The sequence below is a fragment of the Stegodyphus dumicola genome, chromosome X1 (assembly GCF_044657685.1).
Source record: "Stegodyphus dumicola isolate Sdum_Otavi_A_Nest chromosome X1, ASM4465768v1".
Taxonomy (NCBI): domain Eukaryota; kingdom Metazoa; phylum Arthropoda; class Arachnida; order Araneae; family Eresidae; genus Stegodyphus; species Stegodyphus dumicola.
This window is the reverse complement of record NC_140780.1, coordinates 184,005,217-184,027,530: the sequence shown is the minus strand read 5'-3', so window position 1 is coordinate 184,027,530 and position 22,314 is coordinate 184,005,217. Positions and strand designations below refer to the sequence as shown.

The window sequence follows — 22,314 nt, the reverse complement described above, 5'->3', positions numbered from 1 at the left end:
AAATGTTGTAGAACATGCATTTCCTAATTTAATTATCTTAGTTAAAGCCGTATTCTGCTTACTTCATTCATCAGCAGCAACAGAATAATATTGTCAAGGAATAAGAATGAATTAAGAAATAAATTAAAACTCCTTTGAAGAATGACTTTGAGTTACCTGTGATAAAATGATAGTGATACTGCAAAATACTCTAAAATGAGTAAAACAGAAGCAAACATAAATTTAGTGGTTTTTTATCCAGGATCTAGTATGTCATTTCTTATTAAGTTAGTATGATATATTTTTGTTAGGTGGTCACCCCAGATGGGTTGCTTATCATTTCAAATGCAAATGATTATAAATAACACTGTATTGGCTTTAATACCTCAGTTTTCAAACTGAGATTGCTCAAATCAATTCAGTACAGGCTGCTTCAGTTTCTACTCAACATGTCAAACCCAGCAGTTGTTCTTTGATATTAAACAACCTTTACAGTTGCCTGTGGGTACATGTCTAGGAGGGGTGAAGCAGATTACTGGGAAACTAAACTGCATTTCTGATGACAATCTTACTTCTGCATTTTGTTTGACTGCTCTTTGTATCATTTCATAGCACTAGCATTAATACGAATAACAACTTTTGACAATGATTTAATTTGATTTAACTTTGAAGAGTCTATACATAACTTGTAAAGTGCATATATATTTTTGATGCCCTTTGAAAAAGGATAGGGGGCTAAAAAATTTCAAACAAAGCTGTTACTTAACCCGTTCGGTACGGGCATGTCATGTGCATCAGCAGTGAACATTACCTCATGGCCGGGTGTGTCATATTTGAATTGCCATTTAATTCACTCTACCGGGCAGGCATGCCACATTTGACTTTTTAAATAGAACATTTAATTAATATTTTTTGTTGCCACTAGTTGTAGCTGTATGCCTGTTATGGGGAAATATACTGAAAGTTAAGTATGTTTACCTTCATTCCTGTGCAATAATTTTTATTTTTTGTATTTTGTTTCGGAATGAGAGTGAGATTCATGGGTGGATATTGAGCAGTGCAATGTCTCTTTAACTACATCATTTGATATAAACAAATGCACGTGTTCTCGCTGCATTGAGGTACCTTTTTTATTTTTGCGATATACTGGGATAGACGTTCTATCATTAGAGGTTTTTTTTATTGCTCTAATTTTCCTTTTTTTTTATTACTCTTAGATTTTTCGTGCTTTGAGATGAATATTTTTAAACATCTTTTTTTAATGGCAAACGAAAGCAGTATCTAAACGCAGACTATACACAATCACTAATTCTTTAGTGTTGAGTAATGTAATGGCTCTTACTGCATCATTTTATATACACAAATGAACATATTCTCGATGCTCTGGAATACTTTAAATTTAATTTATTAATTTATCTTATTTTTATTTTATTTTTTAATCGGTTATAGTGGAGTAGATGTTCTATCATTAGAGACTTTTTTATTACTCTTCGAGTTTTATCGCATTGAGAAGAATATTTTGTATCACTCAGCAAAAGTTTTTTTTTTTTTTTTTTTTTTTTTTAATGGCAAAACGAAAGCATTATCTGACTGTAGAACATATACAAATGCTAAATGAGCCAAATTTGCTCAGTAAAATAGCAGCAGATATTATATTCCTGTGACTAATGCAACGCTAGACTTTGCGTACACCTATGTTTCAAAGAATATACACTGTCTCATTTTGAAACATTGCTTACTTTTCGTTGTTTGCTCGTTGAATTTTTATGAAAGACAGTTTTAATATTTTTAAATTTTAATTGTGTGTTGTGTTAAATAAAATCTGCAATTGTTTGGATATTTTTCTATATATATTTATTTGTGGGATAAGGAGAAAATTATATTATTCTAGAATGAGTATTTTATAAAATTTTTAAGGAAAATATAATAATAAAGGCTTAAAATTAATTCTGACGACTACCTGAATGTTCTGCTCATAATGTACCCAAAATTGGAAAAATTGGATGACAAATTTCATTTATACGAATTTTTTTTTCCAAAGTTAGGCTTAGCAGCGTAAATTGCCCGTCCCCACAGTACAACGCATCCGGTTAACGCACCGTCCCAAGAGAACGCTTTGGTAACAGAGGTGCCCATCGCGAACTGGTTAAAAGTTCAAAAACATTGCTTTAGTGTAATCCTCAAAGCATACAATTGGAAAAATAAAATATATAACAGATAACGCACAGTTGCAAGAAAATGCAAAACCATAAAATCATACCTTCCATCAGAGCACTGCTTAAGCAATGAAACAACAGTCTGAATTGCAATGTCTAGAGCTATTCCACACATTTATGTTCAGTCACAGGATTTGAGTGGGAAGACAAAATTGAGTATTTTGAGAGTGATGGTTTTAGGTCACTGAAAGTACAGATCTGGAGGCATGGTAGTAAATAAAACCAGCCGGAATAAATTTAATGAAATTTTAGCACGAAGGAGGCAAAAATTCCTCACACAAATCTGCAAAAGTCATATATACTCAGCACAATTTTAAACAAGCATTAAACTTACTTCACATAATGCTTCAAAGAAAGCATTTTTGTCCTCAACACTCCATAGCTCCCATGGTCTTCGTGTCTTGGATCCAATAGAAGCAGCTGCTGGTTTTGTAGCAACTAGGAAAAATTATTTTTGGATCATTTTCCTAAATGCAACATCCAAAAAGTAATGTGTGGTATATAAAAGATAAACAAACAAAAAAAAAAAGTTTCATGTAATACAGAAGAGAAACAATTTTTCAAACATGTCAATTATGCTACATCAATGCTTTTCAAATAGTTTTTATTAAAGCCACATTTTACTCAACATCCAAAATCGTTAGACAACTCTGAATCATTACTATTACATTAACATTCACATATTAATACAATGCTTGTGCTTGGTGAATTCCTAGCATTTTGTCAAGGCTTTGGTATTATGGTTCACAAATCACTACACAAGTGTGCAAATTACATTCAAGGTATTTTCTGTATCATTTTTACTACTATCATTGTAGAAAACCCTGATCCTCACATACCCGATTTTACTGATCTAGTGGTATTGTGTAACACTGATAATACACAAAAATCCAAACAGATGGTAGCGGAAACCCTAAAAATGTTATCCTCTTAGAATGACTTGGAACAGTTTTACCCTTTCCAAACGGCATAAACTCAGGAGAATTCTGTTTATCCAAATTAAAAAAAGCTTACCCATTCTGGATTACAATTTTTTTTTTAATAAACCATTAAAATTATTTTCAGAAGCTAAAAGTAGAAATAACTTACCTGTAAGTATATATTCCATAGATACTTGTGTTTAGTTATTTAAAATTGCAACTAAACTGAATGCTTACAAGTAATTATAACATACAACTGCTTAATGAGCAGTACATCAGCTGACAGATTACAGCTACTTTAAATTCTCTCACAACAGGCTATACTATTGTTAAGGCCTTAAATTTCTACCAGACTGTGTTTTTGATACATGCAAACGTGTGCAGGATTTTACGCTCTGATACTTTCCACTGCATAAAAAAATAAGTGAAATTCACATAAATCTGTTTAATTATATTATACCTGTGGTCTACTAGAAATAGGAAAACTGAAAATTTACATATGTTGTCCCTTACAGTATGTTGTGTACTACATGGTCTATTCTGAAATTTCCCTCTCCTCATAATTACTAGAATTCTGAAGACTTACTTCACTTTATAACTGCACATTAATAAAAATAATGCAGATAAATAAAGGACAATCAAATTAGTTCAGATAAAAGAAAATATAATTTTACACCAGAACTAAGAAAAAAATGTGTAGGATAAACAACAGATGCATGATGAATTAAATACAAAATTTCACTATTTAAAATGGATAACAGAACGCAAAAACATAGCATGTAAACCTGGAACTTCTGTTTCTGAGGCAAACAAAGGCATTCCTAATTTAAAAGCTCAAGCTTATATGCAAAGTGAGAAACATGAGAATTGAGTTTTTTTTTCTTCTTTAGGCATTAAAATATTCATAAATCAACAAATTGTAAAATTCATCTTGTTAATATAATCTCTGCCAATCACACTGGTGCATTGTGTCAGGTGATGTCTCAGGTGCCAGAAAAGCTGTGCCTCATTGTTTATTCTTCCAGCTCAATAGCCATTATGATTCAGATAATACACAAATAATATATTAAATATATGGAGTGTAATAACATCATTGTAACTAAGTTGTAATTAATTCATTTGAAAGATGTATGTTTGAGATACAGTTTCATGCAAAAATTATATACTATTTTTCTTATTTTAAATCATTTTTAAATGCCATACACCAGCACATAATGTAGCATTGGGGAAGTAATTTTACCACTAGTGCCAATCACACACTAGCAAAATCTTATTTCTAATAAGTAAGTTGGCATATGGTTGCCAAATGCCAGGGCAATAACTATCAATACAACCAGCAGAAAAAGTGTTAGGGAATATATTTTCTGACTTCTAAAGCTGCTTGAATATTTTTTTTAATGTTAGAGCTCCTTCCTCCACCAAAAAGTTATTGTTAATACTGCATTTGCATCTCATTTTTCCCTTTAAAGCACATCAGCAAAATAATACTGTATGCAGAAGAATTGCTTCAGACACAAGCACTCAAGAAACAGTAAAAATATTTCAAATAATTCAACAATTCACCTAGAAAAACAATAGATTGCAGTTAAAGTTAATCAAAGGGCAAAAACATACATGGAGAAGACAGACTTTATTATAAATAAAAGAAACTTGAAAATGCATTTGACTACAAGAGCACTGCATTTATGGGTGCTTATTCTAAGATCAACTTCGAAGGACTCTGCTAAACCACATATTTGAAAAGTTAAAAATATTGTTGAAAAGTAGTTCCTTAATTTAAATAATTGTAGTTACACTGCTGAAAGAGAGGGGGAAACAAACTGAAAATACTACTATTTAAACATGAAAATATTTTTACGCCGGTACTGAGGAATTGAAAAGTAAGAACATAGGCAAATGGTTCTCTCATATTACAAGGCGGTTTTGTTTGCTTACATATGTTTCCAGCTTTTAATTCTATTTTTTCTTCAGAAAAAATATGAATCTAGAAAGATCTAGCTTGATGTACACTTTTTAGTAAATAATTTGATAAAATCTGTCTCCCTTATGAGTGTATTCCAATTATACATTCTGTATATAGAATATAAAAAGAACTCTGTTGTAAATATTCTGAACAATCTGTTCCCCATAAAACAGTTTAACTGAATGTATGATTTGAAATTTTTTGTTCTCTACAAGTTAATTTCAAAACACACCAAAGGAGTTGATCAAGAGGATGATGATTTCTATGAAGAACTGTGAGGAGCTTGTACAGTCACTACTTGAAATATTTCAACCATTCATTTGGAATACTTGACTAATAATGTTTGCTTATGCAAATCATGGATGCATCCTTTAAGTGAATTTCAGGTAATGCAGAAATTGATGAATTACTCTTTGCATATCTTAAACAAGTTATACACTTGGACAATAGAGATCTTATAATTTTTTTCTTATTTAAAATCCAAAAATGTTCTCTTAGAATACCCAACAACATTTGAAAGCCAGCATGAAAGTCTGGTGTTCTGTCATTAACCTTTCAAAGCTTGATGCTCTCCCGGTAAAACAGACGTCTAAAGTTCTCTAAAGCCTTCTGAAATGTAATTTTTTCCATCTAGTAATTCTGTCCTTGTCCTTACATGCTGTCAAAGATTCTAATTTTCTTTTGTGTAAATGATCAGAAAAAATATTTGTTCCATATTAAAACAATATGACCTTTTTTGCATCTTTGACTTCTTTGTAGGATAATTCTCCAATAATTTGCGAAGACTGCATTTAGACAAAAATAAATCTTTCATCCAAACAATCAACCATATCACTTTTTCATAGCTTGAAAAATAATAATAATATCAACTTAATTCATAATGTCGGCATTCATTATTTTTCTTTCCCTAGTTGTGCAGCTATGAGTATTTGAGTAACTTAGAGAACAGACAGAAAAATGGCCATCAGATTTTATTTTCCACTTTTCCTTGGCAACCAAATATTTATCAAAATTTTGTTCAGTGATAGGCAACTTAGAGGAAGGTTCTAATAACCAAGTGAGTTCCTCCTACCATTTACTTGATAAAAGTTGTTTAGCGGAACATCCCCAAGAAGGCAAACCTTCTGGATTCCAGGAAGGTGTGTCGATGTAAGATTATCTGTTAAACTAGGTATTTTACTTAACTCTGTTGTTCTCAAATACCATCCAAAATCTTTACACTGAATCTGCTCCTAAAATAGCCATGGAATCGGTCTACTAATGTTGTTCAGCATCTTTCTACTGAAGCCATTCTTTAATGGGTGTGCACAATCAAGCTCTTATAATGGCAGCCACAGCTCCAATCCAAGAATAGTACAGAACGTTTTACAGAAGCCACTCTAACTTTGGTCACTAGGACATGAACTTGGAAATTCTCAGAGGTTTCCACATGAACGAAAACAGAACAGCTACTGCAAACATTGAATGACTAGTGTCACAAAACGTAAGCAATGTTTTGTCTGCTTCAATCAATGAGGAAACGCAATGATATGGTCACTGCCTTCAAAATACGGATGTCTTAATTTTTCGAAAACCATCTCATAAGTTCTTTTATTGTACTAGCATCAAATTCAGAGTCCCAAGATATGTTTTCTTTCCACATCCTTCGTAACAATTTGAGTATCAGCAAAACAGGACATAATAAATCAACAGTCATAACGAATACTGTCTAATCAGTCCGGGTTTATCACCAGCATACCTTTTTTTTTTTTTTTTTTTTTTTTTTTTTTTTTTTTTTTTTTAATCCCACAAAATTCTTAACACAGAAGTAAATGGCTGAGGACCATTATCATTGGTGTACTGCCAACCTCTCAAACTGAATTTTCCTTCACACAGTATGACTTAAGACATCTATAATGAAAGGGATATATATCACACGTATCATTTGCACACATTACTAAATTATCAATGTAGAATTAAGAATATATTATTCATTCAAATATATTCAAATGAATATACTTTGACCGTCTCAAATGCAGCTTTGGCTGTCATTGTGATAAAAGAGAATCATTTAAAAGGGGCGTTATTACTTGTTGTAATGTGAAAGGTCAAGTGAAAGTCTTCTTTTCTCCGGAAAGAGAATTTATATGCTCAAGGTAAAAAAAAAGATCCCCATCCTTCCACCCTATTTTGAGAATAATTTGGTTCGAATAGTGCATGCGTGCTTACACTCATAGTCGCAGATGAGGCGGTCAAACTATATCTAATAATGATGAAATCTAATAATAATGAATTCTAATGAATATCTAATCTTATTCTAATTAACATATTCATTAGAATAAGTTTATTAGCTTCCCTACATTCTATTTTTATCTTCAGAATTCCAAACAAATGTCTCTAGTGTCCCGCCGAGGGTACCAGAAAATGTTCACTTACGTGTCAAAATAAAATATTAAACTACCAGGATATTACAGACTAACATATTCTAAACTTTTATTGTTGCAAATATATTTGGATCTTAAATAAATACATCACTCGTGTACACAAAATACTCCTTCAATAAGCCTACTTACTATACACACATATTTTTGGTAATTCTACAAATTATTCTGTTTCCACTTCCAAGAAGGAAAAAAAATTAACAATAATTATCAGTGGCCAAAAAACTTTAAGTAAGTAAAATTGAATGCAAGTATGTATAAAATACAAACTACAAGGTCATCTGAAATCCAACAAATAGCTTTAGGTTTTTCTAGTTACCAGCATGTAACAATCCAATCGTTGGCATATTGTTTTCTAGTTGTAAGAATATGAAACTGCAACACCTTTGGTATCCCCTTTTTTTAATCATCTGGATATGATAATCTTAACATAGAAAGGCAATCATGTAAGATCCAAATAGAAATGACTGAAAAATTAGAGCTGCTATATACCTGCAAAGCATGCTATTACTCAAAGTTATCTCCTTGTGCTGCAACACTTATCATTCAGCACTCTAGAAATTAGTTTATTCCTTCTTAAAAGAATGTAGTACTTCCATGAGTGCGTATCTGCTCTTTAAGAGATGTAATCACATGAGCAATGATTTTAGAATAGCATCCTATTAGATCAAATTTCAGTCTTATTACTATGCGACATTCACTAGGGGGTTAAATCTAGACTATAAAAAGGAGAGCAATAACATATCCCACTTGAGTTGTATATGTTTCCAGCACTGCCATGAGGAAAAAATTGATTGCATAAGGCAGATGTCCACCTAATCTGCCTCATTAATTCAGATAAATGGATGTAATCATCAGCATAGGTTGTCCGCCGATCTCAGAGAAAATCAGGATAAACTATCTTCTTTAGTGCAGACGTTTGCCAGCAGAACAAAATTTTTGAGGTTTTGGGAGTTTTTACTTGTTTTGCTGGAATGAAATAATGTACTCATGTCTGCTATGTGATTGTAGACATATACAAAAATCCTCCCCTTCTGCTCGGAATGAAATACAAGTGCAATCACCTCGATGCAAAACAGGTCGTTTTCAATTATTGTGCAAGGAACACAAATAGAATTGACCCAGTTACATCACAGATTATTTTTCCAAGTGCTATAAAGCACTGCCAAACTGATGTTCAATACAACAGTTTTCTGCATTCTAATTTGTCTATTGCAGGGCCAGTTGCAAGCACAGGTGACATAGGCACCTATGGCACCGATTTTCAAAAGACACCAGTTAACTTCTTCTCATACGTAATAACTAAATAAAGCTTTGTTGTGCTTTGAGTTATCAGTACGTTCAGTTCAGATGAGGTGCTAACTAGACTTACCAGATGTCCCACTTTGACCGAGACCATCCGAATTAGATGACATGGTCCTTGCATCATAGCCAGTTTGTCCTGGTTATTTGGTAAGATTTTAGAAAAACCGAATATACAAGAAATAAAAGTAGTGCAGCCTTGTGTAAAACGGCAATTTCGCTATTGCCAGTTATAAAAACTTTCAATATAGGAACAAATATTGAATTTCGGGAAGATTATTACAATAATAATTTTGAAGATGACAAACATAATGGAAAAAACAATATTTACAGTAGACTGAAGAATGAATGACCTAACTGCCACAGGTTGTGGTGCTTGATCAAAATTTATAAATACTATCATATTTATACAGTTCAGATCACTAAACTAAACGACTTCTGTGAATTTACAGATGCAGCAGATAAAAAGGTTCTTCAACATGGCGACACCAATTTTCTTTTCCTACTTCCAGCTATTGACAGAGTACTTAACAACTGTGAAAGACTGAAATCTAAATTTATTTTACAACACTGTCCACTGGTGATAAAACATGTTTTTGATAATGACTGAGGTGAAATGCACTTGTGGTTGTACTAGAACAAATCAAATTATTTAATTTGTTAAACCCCTATCTTGATAACGTGAAGTACAAAAGCAAGTGCAACTGATATTGCGAGTGAAACTGAAAAATTAAAACCAAACCTCAAGAACAGGCATGCTAATAAATTTATGCCTCAGAATGTGGGAAAAAAAGAAAAATCAGATTTTATACAGTCAAAAGTCATTAATCCAGACACCCATAATCCGGAATGATCTATAATCTGGACCTCAAAGCTACAAACTTTCTGCGCATGCATCAACGCATAATGCATTCCCGAATGCGCTTAGGCGTTTACGCATGCGTATATGCATGTGTGCATGCGCATAATATGTTTACGCAAGCACGTTTTAATCAGATAATTTTAGCTTAGCTTATAACGGAAGGTATAAGCTAAGCTAAAATTATCTGATTATTTATTTCAGTTAATGTTGCAGATTGTGTTGTTCCTTAATTTTCCAATTGGATTCGGCTTATTATATTTTGCAGACTGTTAGAGCAATTTTATAAAAGTAAGCTTGAACTTTCGATTATGTCAAATAGAATTTCTGATGCTGGAGCTGCCAAAGGATCTACACAAAGCAAAAGTATGTTTCGATCTCCATCAAACAAAAAGTGGAATTCCTGCAAAAAAAAATGGATAAAGGCATATCCTTTGTTTCTCTAACAATTCTGAAATCTGTTTATCAACTTCACGCTGGTTTGCAGGGGGGGACGCTGCGGCACACAATGAATTGGAAGTTGATCAGTCAGCACTATCCTTATCTTCAGGGCAGATGTTTTTATTTTATTTGGTTTATAATTCCTTACTGAATGTAGTATTTCATCTCGATGTACTCCGTCTTTGACATGATTTAAATCAAATTCCTCGTCATTATAATTTGCTTCTGATAGTGAAGAAAGTGACACAGAGGTTATTGAAAACGAAAAATTTTGATTGACAAATTAGTCAGTATACTTGACACAGCAATTATAGGACTTGAACAGCGGAACTTTGTAACTGAACAAGAAATTATGTCTGTTTATAAAAACATGTTAAAAAATTAAAGAAAAAGTATTATCACATAAAAGGAAGCAACTTAAACCGAAAGAAATGTTTAATAAAGTAAACAAATAAATATTACGCTTTTTTTTGTAAATTTTGACACACTTTAGATCATAACTGTTCTTTATTTCATAAATTACGGTTTCATATTTTTAATTTTATAATTTCTGCATGCCATCTTACCAGATTTAAACTGATGATCTACAATGCGGAAAAGTCGATAATCCGGAATCACCGAAGTCCTGACGAGTCTGGATTAAAGACTTTTGACTTTTGATTATGCAAAAAAGTTTTTTTTTCTTTTTTTTTAAATTTTGTGTGCTACCTTTATTTATTATATATGTTCTTCGCACTTAAAAGGCATAAAATTCAATTCCACAGCAATATCACAAATTTGTTGAATGATGTTGTTTGTTGTGTTTGTAAACTGTGCATTTATATCTCTTGAATATAATTGCAATATATTAGCATTATTTTAATGAAAATGACCAATGTTATAATGTTTAAAAAAAATATGGTCGAAAAATTCCCAGATTTCCGAATTAAAAATATTTTACAGAAACTGATCTTAAAATCCCCAAAATTTTGATAAGTCGCCAAATTTGGAACCGTTTAATAAAGAATTCACATTCCCTGAAGAGAAAAGCAGTTCAAGATCTTTTCATTAGAAAAAATGAAGCAACTTTCAAATGCTTATGTTTCACTTCTTGCTTACAAACTTGAGTATCACATTGTTTGTATTAGAAATAGAAACAAATTATAAACCATGAACCTATTTATCCACTCAAAAGATAATTATATTTGTTGATGATTCGTCAAAAATATTTGTCCAAAATGCTAATTCACATTAAAATGGCAGTCATAAAAACAGGCAGAAATTTCAGAAGATAAAAATTAAGGACCTCCTCCCGAATTCGGTCGAAATTAAGGACTTTTAAGGACTTTTTGATCTTAAGAACCCTGTAATTAGTGGGCAGCTGACATGAAGTTCAATTTTAAAACATGCTCTCTCCCCTCAAGACAATACCAAACATCCATCATGGCTTACGATCAATTGTTTTCCCTATAATCTGATATATTTGTTCTACACACCAAGACATTTCCTATTCACTCATCATTCTCACAGGTGTCATATGTGAGTGATAAGAACTCATATTGCAGTGTAGGCATCACAAAATGACTGGGAAACCTACCTTTTAAGCAAAAATCTCAATGTAGAGAATGAAAATACAAGGATTTTTCTATGGATAAGCTTTCAACTTTTTCAGAGAAAACATGCTTGTTAGAAGGCATTATTATTCAAAACGTTAAATCTGTAATGCTTCATAAGGGAAATTCTTTTCTTGTAATCTTCAGACAGAATTTATGCTGCAACAAATGTGAATATATAACAGAAGTAATGAACACCATTAATTCGAGACCAGAAATTAAGCATTATTCTATGCAATTATTTATAATCTTCTTAGAAATGGATGTCATCGAATTAGAATTTGTCATTTTTCCAAATAAAAATGTTTTTGCTTATTTGAATGAATTGAAACAAGTTTTCTTCTCTGACACCAAAGGCAAATTCAGAAACAGATTCAAATATAAACAATGGGTGGGTAAACTAATTTTCTTGGCTGACATCTATCAGAGTCAAAATATGCTCGATTGAGATCACCAGTTTAAACAGTCTTTGTGACTTATACTAAAATAAAACCTATAAAAAATCAAATCTCTAACTAAACAAGTACTATAGACAACTGTCATTCTTATAAATTTTAACTGAAAAACTATTAACCCCTTAACTGTCGCGAACATATATATATATATATATATATATATAGACACAGTCAAATACTGAAAATCCGCCGACCTGAAATCTGCGTTGCCTCTCAAAATATAAACATTCAGTTTATAGGTTCTGCAAACCGCAACATTTGAGTACGAAATATCGAAGAAAAAATACTTACCGAATAATGACATCATAATTACCGAATAATAATGAGTCATAAAGGAAATACCAAATTATTGACATAAAAAAAGTTTAAAAAAATAAGATAAAAGTTTTTTTCCCTCTAACCTCTGCATTGAGGTAAAAAATCAGACAATTCACTGAACTCTTCCTTAAAGTTCACGATTCCACCGTTGTTGTATTTTCTGAGCTTTGTTATTTCACGAGATTGTTTATTGCCGCCTTTTTTTTTTAATCCTGATATTTTGTGGAAAAATTAAGAATATGTTAAATTTCAGCCTTTTTTAATACAATGACAGATAAGAAACTCACTCATGATTTTACTGCTTGCAATGTTGAAAACCATAAACATGTTGCATTGACGGTAATGCAAAAAGTGCAAATTCTGCAAAACATGGAGGCAAGTGCTACTCCTCGATTTATAGCAGAATGGTATGGAATTGCGACATGGTTGTCTATGATATACAGAAAAATAAAGAAAAGCTGTTGAAATTTTACAGCAACAGTGATTCTAACACCGGAAATCTTTGCATGAGGTGAAATCGGTAAACCTAGATGCTGTGTACATGTAATACAATGAATAATATAATCAATTTATATATGTACTGTAATTTTGCACGTATAGTCCGCACCATCGTATAGTCTGCAGACACGATTTTATATAAAAAAAATTTCAAAAATCGTCAGATAGCCCGCGGACTATACATTTGAAATTACGTTTTTTTAATACGGCAATATTCCCCTGCTTTTTAAACACATCCTTTTGTTTGCACCAATTTCTCACCGCTTTCTCGTCCACTTCAAATAACGGGGTAAAATCCTAGTATACGGTGCAGCCTTGGCGTGACTTTGAAAATTATCGCCAACACCAAGAATGATCCAAAGAACGTCTATATATATACTATACACACATAGTATATGTATATATACTATGTATACATAGTATATACTATGTTTAACTATATATTTTCTTTGAATGACCCGTTAACTACTCATCGTATATGTCCCGTTTTCACTGCTCATCATAAAGTCGCCAAAAGCAGCCAAATCCTGTGTGCACCGGATACTAGGATTAAACCAATAACGGCCCGCTTCTCTATTTCCATCTTTTTCAGCTTTCTCAACTACCTTGAGTTTAACTCAGCAGTAAAACTCCGGCGATGTTTCATCAACGTTATCGAAGATGAAAGACAAAATACGAAAACAAAATACTGTGCAACGTGCTATCCTCGTGATAAGTGGTAATGAAATGTGACCTTCGACCCCACTCACTCAGTGTTGCGAAACCGCGCTATAAGTAAACGAATCACACTTTTTTTTTTGTACTCCAGGTACTTGCTACTATGGCTCCTAAAAACCGAGCTGACGCATCAACTACTTTTCCCCCTTCCGGCAGTTGTGCTAAAGCAGTGTGGAGGATACTGGGATACAAGACTCTGGTTGCGCTAAGTGAGTGCTCATACAAGACTTTCTTTGGCTCATATCCCGGCATCGCTTGATGCGCCAGCCTGGATTTTAGGAGCTTTGCTACTACTCATTTGTTCTGCACTATGCTCTATGGTTTACTATCGATACGATACATACGAATGTTTTTTTTTTTTGGAATCTCAAGCTTTTTTTATATCTGATCATCGGCAGTTCACGACAGCATGTTTTTTAAATTTCAACGATTTTAACCATGAACAACCAGCGTATTATCCGCACTGGTGGATAGTCCGCAGCTTCAAAAATTTGCATTTTAAATACAGATAGTCCGCAGACTATACGCGCGAAATTACGGTAATAATAATTTAATGCATATAATAAATTATTTCAATAATGTATATAATAATTTAATTAAATGTATCTAATACACCTTATTTATTTTGCACTTTCAGTCCGAATATTATGCTTTATCTTTTCTGTCCTGAAATCGGCACAACCTCTGGTCCCAAACATTGAGGATTTCTGGACTTCTATTGTATATATATATATATGTGTGTGTGTGTGTGCCTTGCTCAGCCGATGCGTTACCTGATACGGGCATATATGTACACCCTTCTGAAATACTATCATTTGCTTTGCGCTGCTACCAGTAAAATTATCCACAAAGCTTTGGAATGCAACACCACAATGACCTTGACAGAGTATGCACAGGAGGATACTATTTCAGAAAAGAGGGGGGGATGTTTCAGAAACGGTGAAAGTAATGACTGTGCGATTATTGTTCATGTTTTTGCTTGAGTACAGCATATTTTTCTAATTCTGTGTCTTCTGTTTTTGTTTACTGTTAGTATTAGGTGCTTTTTTTAAAATTTTGGCATCCAACCAATTCAGAATTTTGGGGGGTGGTTTACTGGTTTTACAAGGTATAACAGTGAAACCTGACATTACACATTACTGGTCTAAAAATAAATTGAGCAAAACTCCATTTCAGGGGTTCTTTTTTATTATACAACTTTTTTATCATCATCACCATTTTTATCATACTTACATCTTTTTTATTATACTTTTAGTCTAAACATTAAATTTTGTATTTTCATTTTTTCTTTTATTCTTTATTTTGTGAAAGTAAAGTTTTTAAGACAGCAAAACTTGCACTTATTTTCCCCCAATACATCGCATAACTACGTGCACCAGTGTAAAAAATGGTGGCACTACTGAAGAGTGAATCTTGTACATTGTCCACGGCAGTTAAGGGGTTAATAGAATTTTCATGACCATATTGGCAACAACAAGAAAAGGCATATTTCAAGCTCTGACAAATAGTTTTGTGGAAATTTAGATGTGCTTGGCATAAGAGACACATTTCCTGCAATACAAGACTTCTCTTTGCAATGATGAGGAAGAGTAAAGAAATTATAAAATAAATTGTTGAACTCCTCAAACATATATTCAAGAAAATATCTTTTACAGAACTTGTCTTTTACACATTTTTACAGAATATCTTTTATAGGTCAGATTCAATCTTACTGCTGACCATGCCTTCAAGTTTTGTTACCTTTCTCAATAATGTGCCTATGAGAGAAAGGTTTTAAATTAATAATGATCTGAAAATAACCTCCATTTACAATCACAGCACTACTTGAAAGTTTAAAATACAAAACAGTTATAAGCAGATTTAAGCACTGGAGGTGCATTTTCCCAAAAAATTAAAAATTCATCAAGACCAAAAATAGAATTGAAATGGTTGGTTAAAAAAGTAAATATTTCACATTTTTTCTTAATATCTCACTTCACATTTTTCTTATTTCAGAGAGAATTCATTTAGAAAGCATTTAAAACTTTCCTACATTTCCTGCAATACAAGATAAATGGTTAATTATATTAGATAAATGGTTTAATTATATTATATAGTGAGCATTGGCTGTGCTGAGAGATAATTTATGGTACCACTTGAAAACACAAAAATTTGCCAATTACATATGACACAGACATACACACACACACACATATATATCCCAAAGCATCACATTTATAAATATAATAGGAGTTATTTTCTCCACCGAAGATTGAGATTAGAATCTGCTCAATATGGGTTAAAAATGTCTTTTTTTTTTTTTTTTTCCCAGACATTTTGCAGTGAAACGAAACAAGAAAATCTATTTAATGAAATTTTAAAATAAATTCAGGTATTTTATATTTATTTAGCAGAATACATAAGGAAAAAATATGTGCATTAAATTCTGTGATGGTATGTCATCATGCTGCTAGAACTAGTTTCAGCAGTATGCCAGAGAAAATTGCCTGAAATTTTAAAGTTTTTTTAACTAATAATAAATAAACTTTGAAGGAAGAAGCCACATTAAATGATATGAATAGCATTAAAATAAAGTTAACTACTTAAAGATTAAAAACTGAAATACAATAATCAACAATACTTTAGCAAATATAATTATATTAAATGGTTAGCCTAAATGACTGATTACTATTATTTTATTTTACTGAAAAATGACAAATAAGGCATTTATTAAAAAGAAAAAAAGTTTAAGAGATTTTGTGGTAAAATCCTGGCACATGGTGCGGCTCTGGCACGATTTTGAAAATTGTCGGCAACACCAAAAGACCCATTTACAGCTGATATAAATGTCTGGTTTACTGCTCATCACACTGTCGTCAAATCCTCTGTGCACCGTATACAGTCAAAAGCCGTGAATCCAGACTCGCCGGGACTTCGGAGATTCCGGATAACCGATTTTTTCCGGATTATAGATCATCAGTTTAAATCTGGTAAGATGGCATGCAGAAATTACAAAATTAAAAATATGAAACCGTAATTTATGAAATAAAGAACAATTATGATCTAAGAGGTATCAAAATTTACAAAAAGAAAAAGCTTAATATTTATTTGTTTACTTTATTAAACATTTCTTTCAATGTAAGTTGTTTAAGTTGCTTTGTTTCATGTGATAATACTTTCTCTTTAATTCTATTAAACAGACATAATTTCTTGTTTAGTTACAAAGTTCCGCTGTTCAAGCCCTATAATTGCTGTGTCGAGAATACCGACTAATTTGTCAATCGAAATTTCTTCGTTTTCACTAACCTCTCAGTCACCTTCAATTATAATGAAGAGGAACTTGTTTTAAATTATATCAAAGACGGAGAACATCGAGATGAAATACTACATTTAGTATGGAATTATAAGCGAAATAAAATAAAAACATCTGTCTTGAAGATAAGGATAGTGCTGACAGATCAACTTCAAATTCATTGCGCACCGCGGCGTTCCCCCCGCCAAGCAGCGTGAAATTGATAAACAGATTTCGGATTTCGAAACATACTTTCGCTTTAGATCTCCTTTACATATTAGCAAATATATCTCGGAAATTCTTTTTGATATAATCGTAAGTTCAAGCTTACTTTTATAAAATTGCTCTAACAGTCTGCAAAAAATAATAAGCCGGATCCAATGCGAAGATTAAGGAACAACGCAATCTGCAACATTAACTGAATTACATAATTTTAGCTTAGCTTATAACGTCCGTTACACATTAAACGAGCATGCGTAAACGTTTTATGCGCACGCGCACACGCACATTCGCAGCCGTAAAGGTCTTACGTGCACACGTGGCAGATGCACCTATGCGCATGCGTCTTTGAGGTCCGGATTATAGATCATTCCGGATTATGGGTGTCCGAATTAACGACTTTTGACTTTGCTAGGATTAAATCAATTTTGTTTTACATGAGAATAGGGAGGTATTTTCTTTCATTAAACATTCACTGCACATGCACATGCGGATCTTTCAATTATCGAGGTTACTGGAAACCGAAGTTGCCGGAAACTTGCTTTGCCTTTCTAAAAGATAATCTGATTGGAGTTGCAAAAACTGGCTCTACACCAGCTGCCTGAATGACGCTTACACGATACACAATTCGGCAAGAAAGTGATCGCTTCCAACGTTGGCTAATTGCTTTTCTTGGGGACTGCTGTATGAAATTACCAGACTTTTCCAAATTTTGACTAAAATATTTAAATTTCCTGACTTCTTAGTCAATTTTCGAACTTCCTGTCTTTTCCTGGTTTTCCAGGTAGCGCAGGAACGCTGTTAGACATATATGTAATCAGGAGCTAAATAAATTGCAAAATTTCCTGGACAGATTTTAAACCTGGTAATATGGAATCTTTCCCCCCCCCAAGAGAGGGTACATCAGACTTCCAAAACCTTTAGAGTGGTACAACTTGAAAAAGGCTTCAAAAGTTGCATTTAAAAGAATGTATAGTATTATGGCAATAATTAGAGGTGGGCACATAGATAATTCAACAGAGATGTGCTACCATCCATAATGTACCTGCTATATAGAGCTGATTTGCTGACATGGATGTTGAGAAAGGTAGACTGGCCTGTTCAGAGCCTTAACTTAAACATTATACAGCATCTGCGAGATGAATTAGAACGCTGATATCATGCTAAGCCATGCTGTCCAGCAAGAGAAACAGATATGACCACTGAAAGAATGGTATTTAATTTCAATATTCTAGAAGCCCACACAATATCAATTTACTACAGTCAAAAGTCGTTAATTCGGACACCCATAATCCGGAATGATCTATAATCTGGACCTGAAAGCAACAAACTTTCTGCGCATGCATCATGTTGATGCATGCGCGTAAGACCTTTATGACTGCAAACATGCGTGCGCAAAATACGTTTACGAATGCACGTTTAATGTATAACGGACGGTATAAGCTAAAATTATCTAATTCAGTTAATGTTGCAGATTGCGTTGTTCCTTAATCTTCAAATTGGATTCGGCTTATTATTTTTTGCAGACTGTTAGAGCAATTTTATAAAAGTAAGCTTGAACTTTCGATTATATCAAATAGAATTTTTGATTTATATTTAATAATATGTAAAGGATCTACAAAGCGAAAGTATGTTTCAAAGTCCATTAAACAAAAAGTGGAATTGCTGCAAAAAATGGATAAAGGCACATCCTTTGTTTATTTAAACTTTGTTTATTTTTAACGCCACGGCACGCAATGAATTGGAAGTTGATCTGTTAGCACTATCCTTATATTCAGGGCAGATATTTTATTTTATTTGGCTTATAATTCCTTACTAAATGTAGTATTTCATCTCAATATACTCCGTCTTTGATATGATTTAAATCAAATTCCTCGTCATTATAATTCGCTTCCAATAGCGAAGAAAGTGACACAGAGGTTATTGAAAACGAAGAAATTTCGATTGACAAATTAGTCGGTATTCTCAACACAGCAATTATAGGACTTGAACAGCGGAACTTTGTAACTGAACAAGAAATTATGTCTGTTTATAAAATTAAAGAGAATGTATTATCACATAAAAAAAGAAGCAACTTAAACAACTTACCTTAAAAGAAATGTTTAATAAAGTAAACAAATAAATATTAAGCTTTTTTTTTTTTTTTTTTTGTAAATTTTGATACCCATAATTGTTCATAATTGTTCTTTATTTCATAAATTATGGTTTCATATTTTTAATTTTATAATTTCTGCATGCCATCTTACCAGATTTAAACTGATGATCTATAATCTGGAAAAATCGATAATCCGGAATCGCCGAAGTCCCGACGAGTGGGGATTAACGACTTTTGACTGTATATTGCAGGTGATACTTCATATACACTTACAGAGCACAATTTTCACAATTAGTATTTTAGATATTAATTGCACAAAACAGTATACTTATTGCATCAATATTTTTCAAAAATAAGCTTTTAAAACTATTATTCCAACTATTCTAAAGGAAAATAAAAGCAATTATGCAGCTTTAATGAGTATCTAATCACAAAAAATTACAAAAGATTAATTATGAAGAAGATTACAGAAATGGATTTACTGCATAAAGCACAGAATGAGTTATAGTGCATATATTACACACTAACTGGTTACATTTTATGCATTACCTGATTTTTTCAAACTAGGATCAACAGGACTAGTGTCCCTTTTTAATCTTTTAGTCAACCTATTACTGCTTCGCTGATTATTTACAAGTTTAATGCTTTTTTCATTAGTTCCAGACACAGTTTCATTTTCTAGAGTTTCTGGTGCATCTTTTACAGTAGTTCTTGACAAATGTGGTTTATGTCTAGTGTAAATAGTCTGTTGGCCATCTGATTCTACATCATTATCAGTAGCATCTTCCCCTTCAACTTGATTATATGTAGGCATCCTGCAAACAAATCAAATTACTCATGATAATTTATATTTAAAGTAAAACAATATGCATACAAATGAATAGTTTTAATATAAAAGTATAACTTGTTAATGCATCCATTAATATAAGAAAAAGAATACCTCAACACAGAAATACTTGCACTACAACATACTACACATAAAACCGATGGTCGCAACAGATACACATAAAACATACAGTCAGCAACTGTTTTGAAAAATGTAATGTGGTACTATCACATTACTTTTGAATTTACTATGGGTTACTATTACATGTACTATTACTTATCATTACATTTACTATGGAATATAATTCATTAAAGTTTTATTTAAAATGTGGAGCAGTATTAAAAATTGCATTTCACCTTTTTTAGCCAGGTACAGGAAGCTGTGAATTCTAGTAGTGTAGTTACAAGCTTTAGTGATCACGGAAATTTGCAGCAAGTGAAGGTAGGATGTGTTTTGATGTTCTGTTTGATATTTGGATTGTTGTAATATGTCAGACTAAGCTGAGAACGGAACACAGCGCAACTAGATATATGTTAACTAAGTTAATTAACAAAGTCGAAGCTTTTATTATTGAAGATTCTAGCAAGAAAAATGTAACAAATAAAGTAGATACTTTAAAAGAATTCTAAGCTCAAATAATAGATCAGGAAACTAATTTAAAATGATTAAACAATGAAGTCAAAACTCTCTGTAATTTTGATGATATAGAAGAGGATACTACGGTGGTAGAGGAATATTCAGAAAAATTATCCACTGGAAACAAAAGATAACCATTGTTATTGATAGATTAATGAAAGATGAAATGAATATTAATAATGTATACTTTTCTATTCCTGTAACTGCTCAGGGTACACCAAAAAAATCAAACATTTACAGAACCCAAAAGAGTTACACTTACAAAATTGATAATTAATAAAATATTATGGTGATCCTGCTTCTTTGCTAGAATTTTATAACCAGTTTAAAAGCGCTATTTATAATAATAGTAATCTTACAAAAATAGAAAATTTAATTATTTAAACTAATTTCTAGGCATCTAATTGTATAAGTGGTTATGTGTTAACAGCAGAAAATTATGATGCTGCTCTGCACATATTAAAAGGTATATTTGGAAACAAGAATACTTTTATGTACACACATTTGACTCAGTTACTTAAAATTCCTCTTATTAGAAGTATAAATGTTTTAGCTGGATTGAGAGGGTTGTTTGATAAAGCCCATACTCTAATTAAAAATTTAGAGTCATTAGAGGTTTGAAAGAAAGTGTTTCTGATTCCCATTTTATTGCAAAGAATTCCAAAAGAAGTTGTTTTAGAATTCAATAGAACATGTCCAGATAGTAACTGGAATTTTAAAGATTTCTTTACTTCTCTATACAAAGAGGTATGGTGTAGGAAAATAACATATTTATTTAGTAGTAAAACTGAAAAATTATCCTAATTTTGGTAAAGAATATAAATTCAATTTCAGAAAATTTGAAAATAAAAAGCTTAATACTAATTGGAATATATCAACTGCGAGTTATAGTACAAATGTTAAAAAAAAAAATGCATATTTTGTTATAGCAAAGAACACAAATTTTGCAAATTTGAAAGTGTCGCAGAAAGGAAAAATAGATTAAGAGATAATGTTTCTGCTGTTTCTTAAAATTCTATTTAGCATAGTTCTGTAAAACTAAACTCGACCCATGCAAGAATTGCAACAATTTAGCTCACTACCCCTTGCTATGCAAAAATAGTAATAAATCAGCTCCACTTGAAGGAGGGAAGGGAAATTCATATGCAATGACTTAATGCAGCTCGTTTTGTCGGGAGTCAAACGGCAGTGCTATACTGCAAACTTTGTACTGCTTGGATTTATTGCCATTCTAAAATGGTAACCAACAACAATGGCAAAATTAAATTTCCTCCAGATTAGACAGTTAGCCATAGCTCATTCTTAGGTAATCAAGTTTGTGCAATTGCAAGAATTTAGCAAAGAAATCGGTCATTTGAAAAAAGAAAAACCACTGCACATCAAGCAATGGGATCCCATTCTCCCATCAAGTAATGCGAGATCTTTCAGCATCCAGAGTGATTTCTGGAAGAGCTTTATCAAAATATGGAGAGGATATTTCTGGTCCCTTCAAAGTTACACCGAAGGAAGGGCACGATGTTTGAGCAGTGAAGATCTATTGTGAAAAATCTTTAAACTGATATTCATTTTGAATACTTAAAGTTTCAA

At 32.2% G+C, this 22,314-nt stretch overlaps 1 protein-coding gene across 2 annotated transcripts in view; it reads right to left on the bottom strand.

Annotated features, from left to right (window-relative positions):
* crm (cramped chromatin regulator) overlaps positions 1-22,314 on the bottom strand; it is a 233,351-nt gene that overhangs the window by 167,905 nt on the left and 43,132 nt on the right. For both annotated transcript variants that reach the window (XM_085808035.1, XM_085808036.1), the window contains exons 3-4: positions 19,815-20,080; positions 2,530-2,633 (exon numbers count right to left, since the gene is read on the bottom strand). In XM_085808035.1, coding sequence (XP_085664161.1) covers positions 2,530-2,633; positions 19,815-20,079 — 369 coding nt within the window. In that variant the 5' untranslated portion in view covers position 20,080. The remainder of the gene's footprint in view (positions 1-2,529; positions 2,634-19,814; positions 20,081-22,314) is intronic.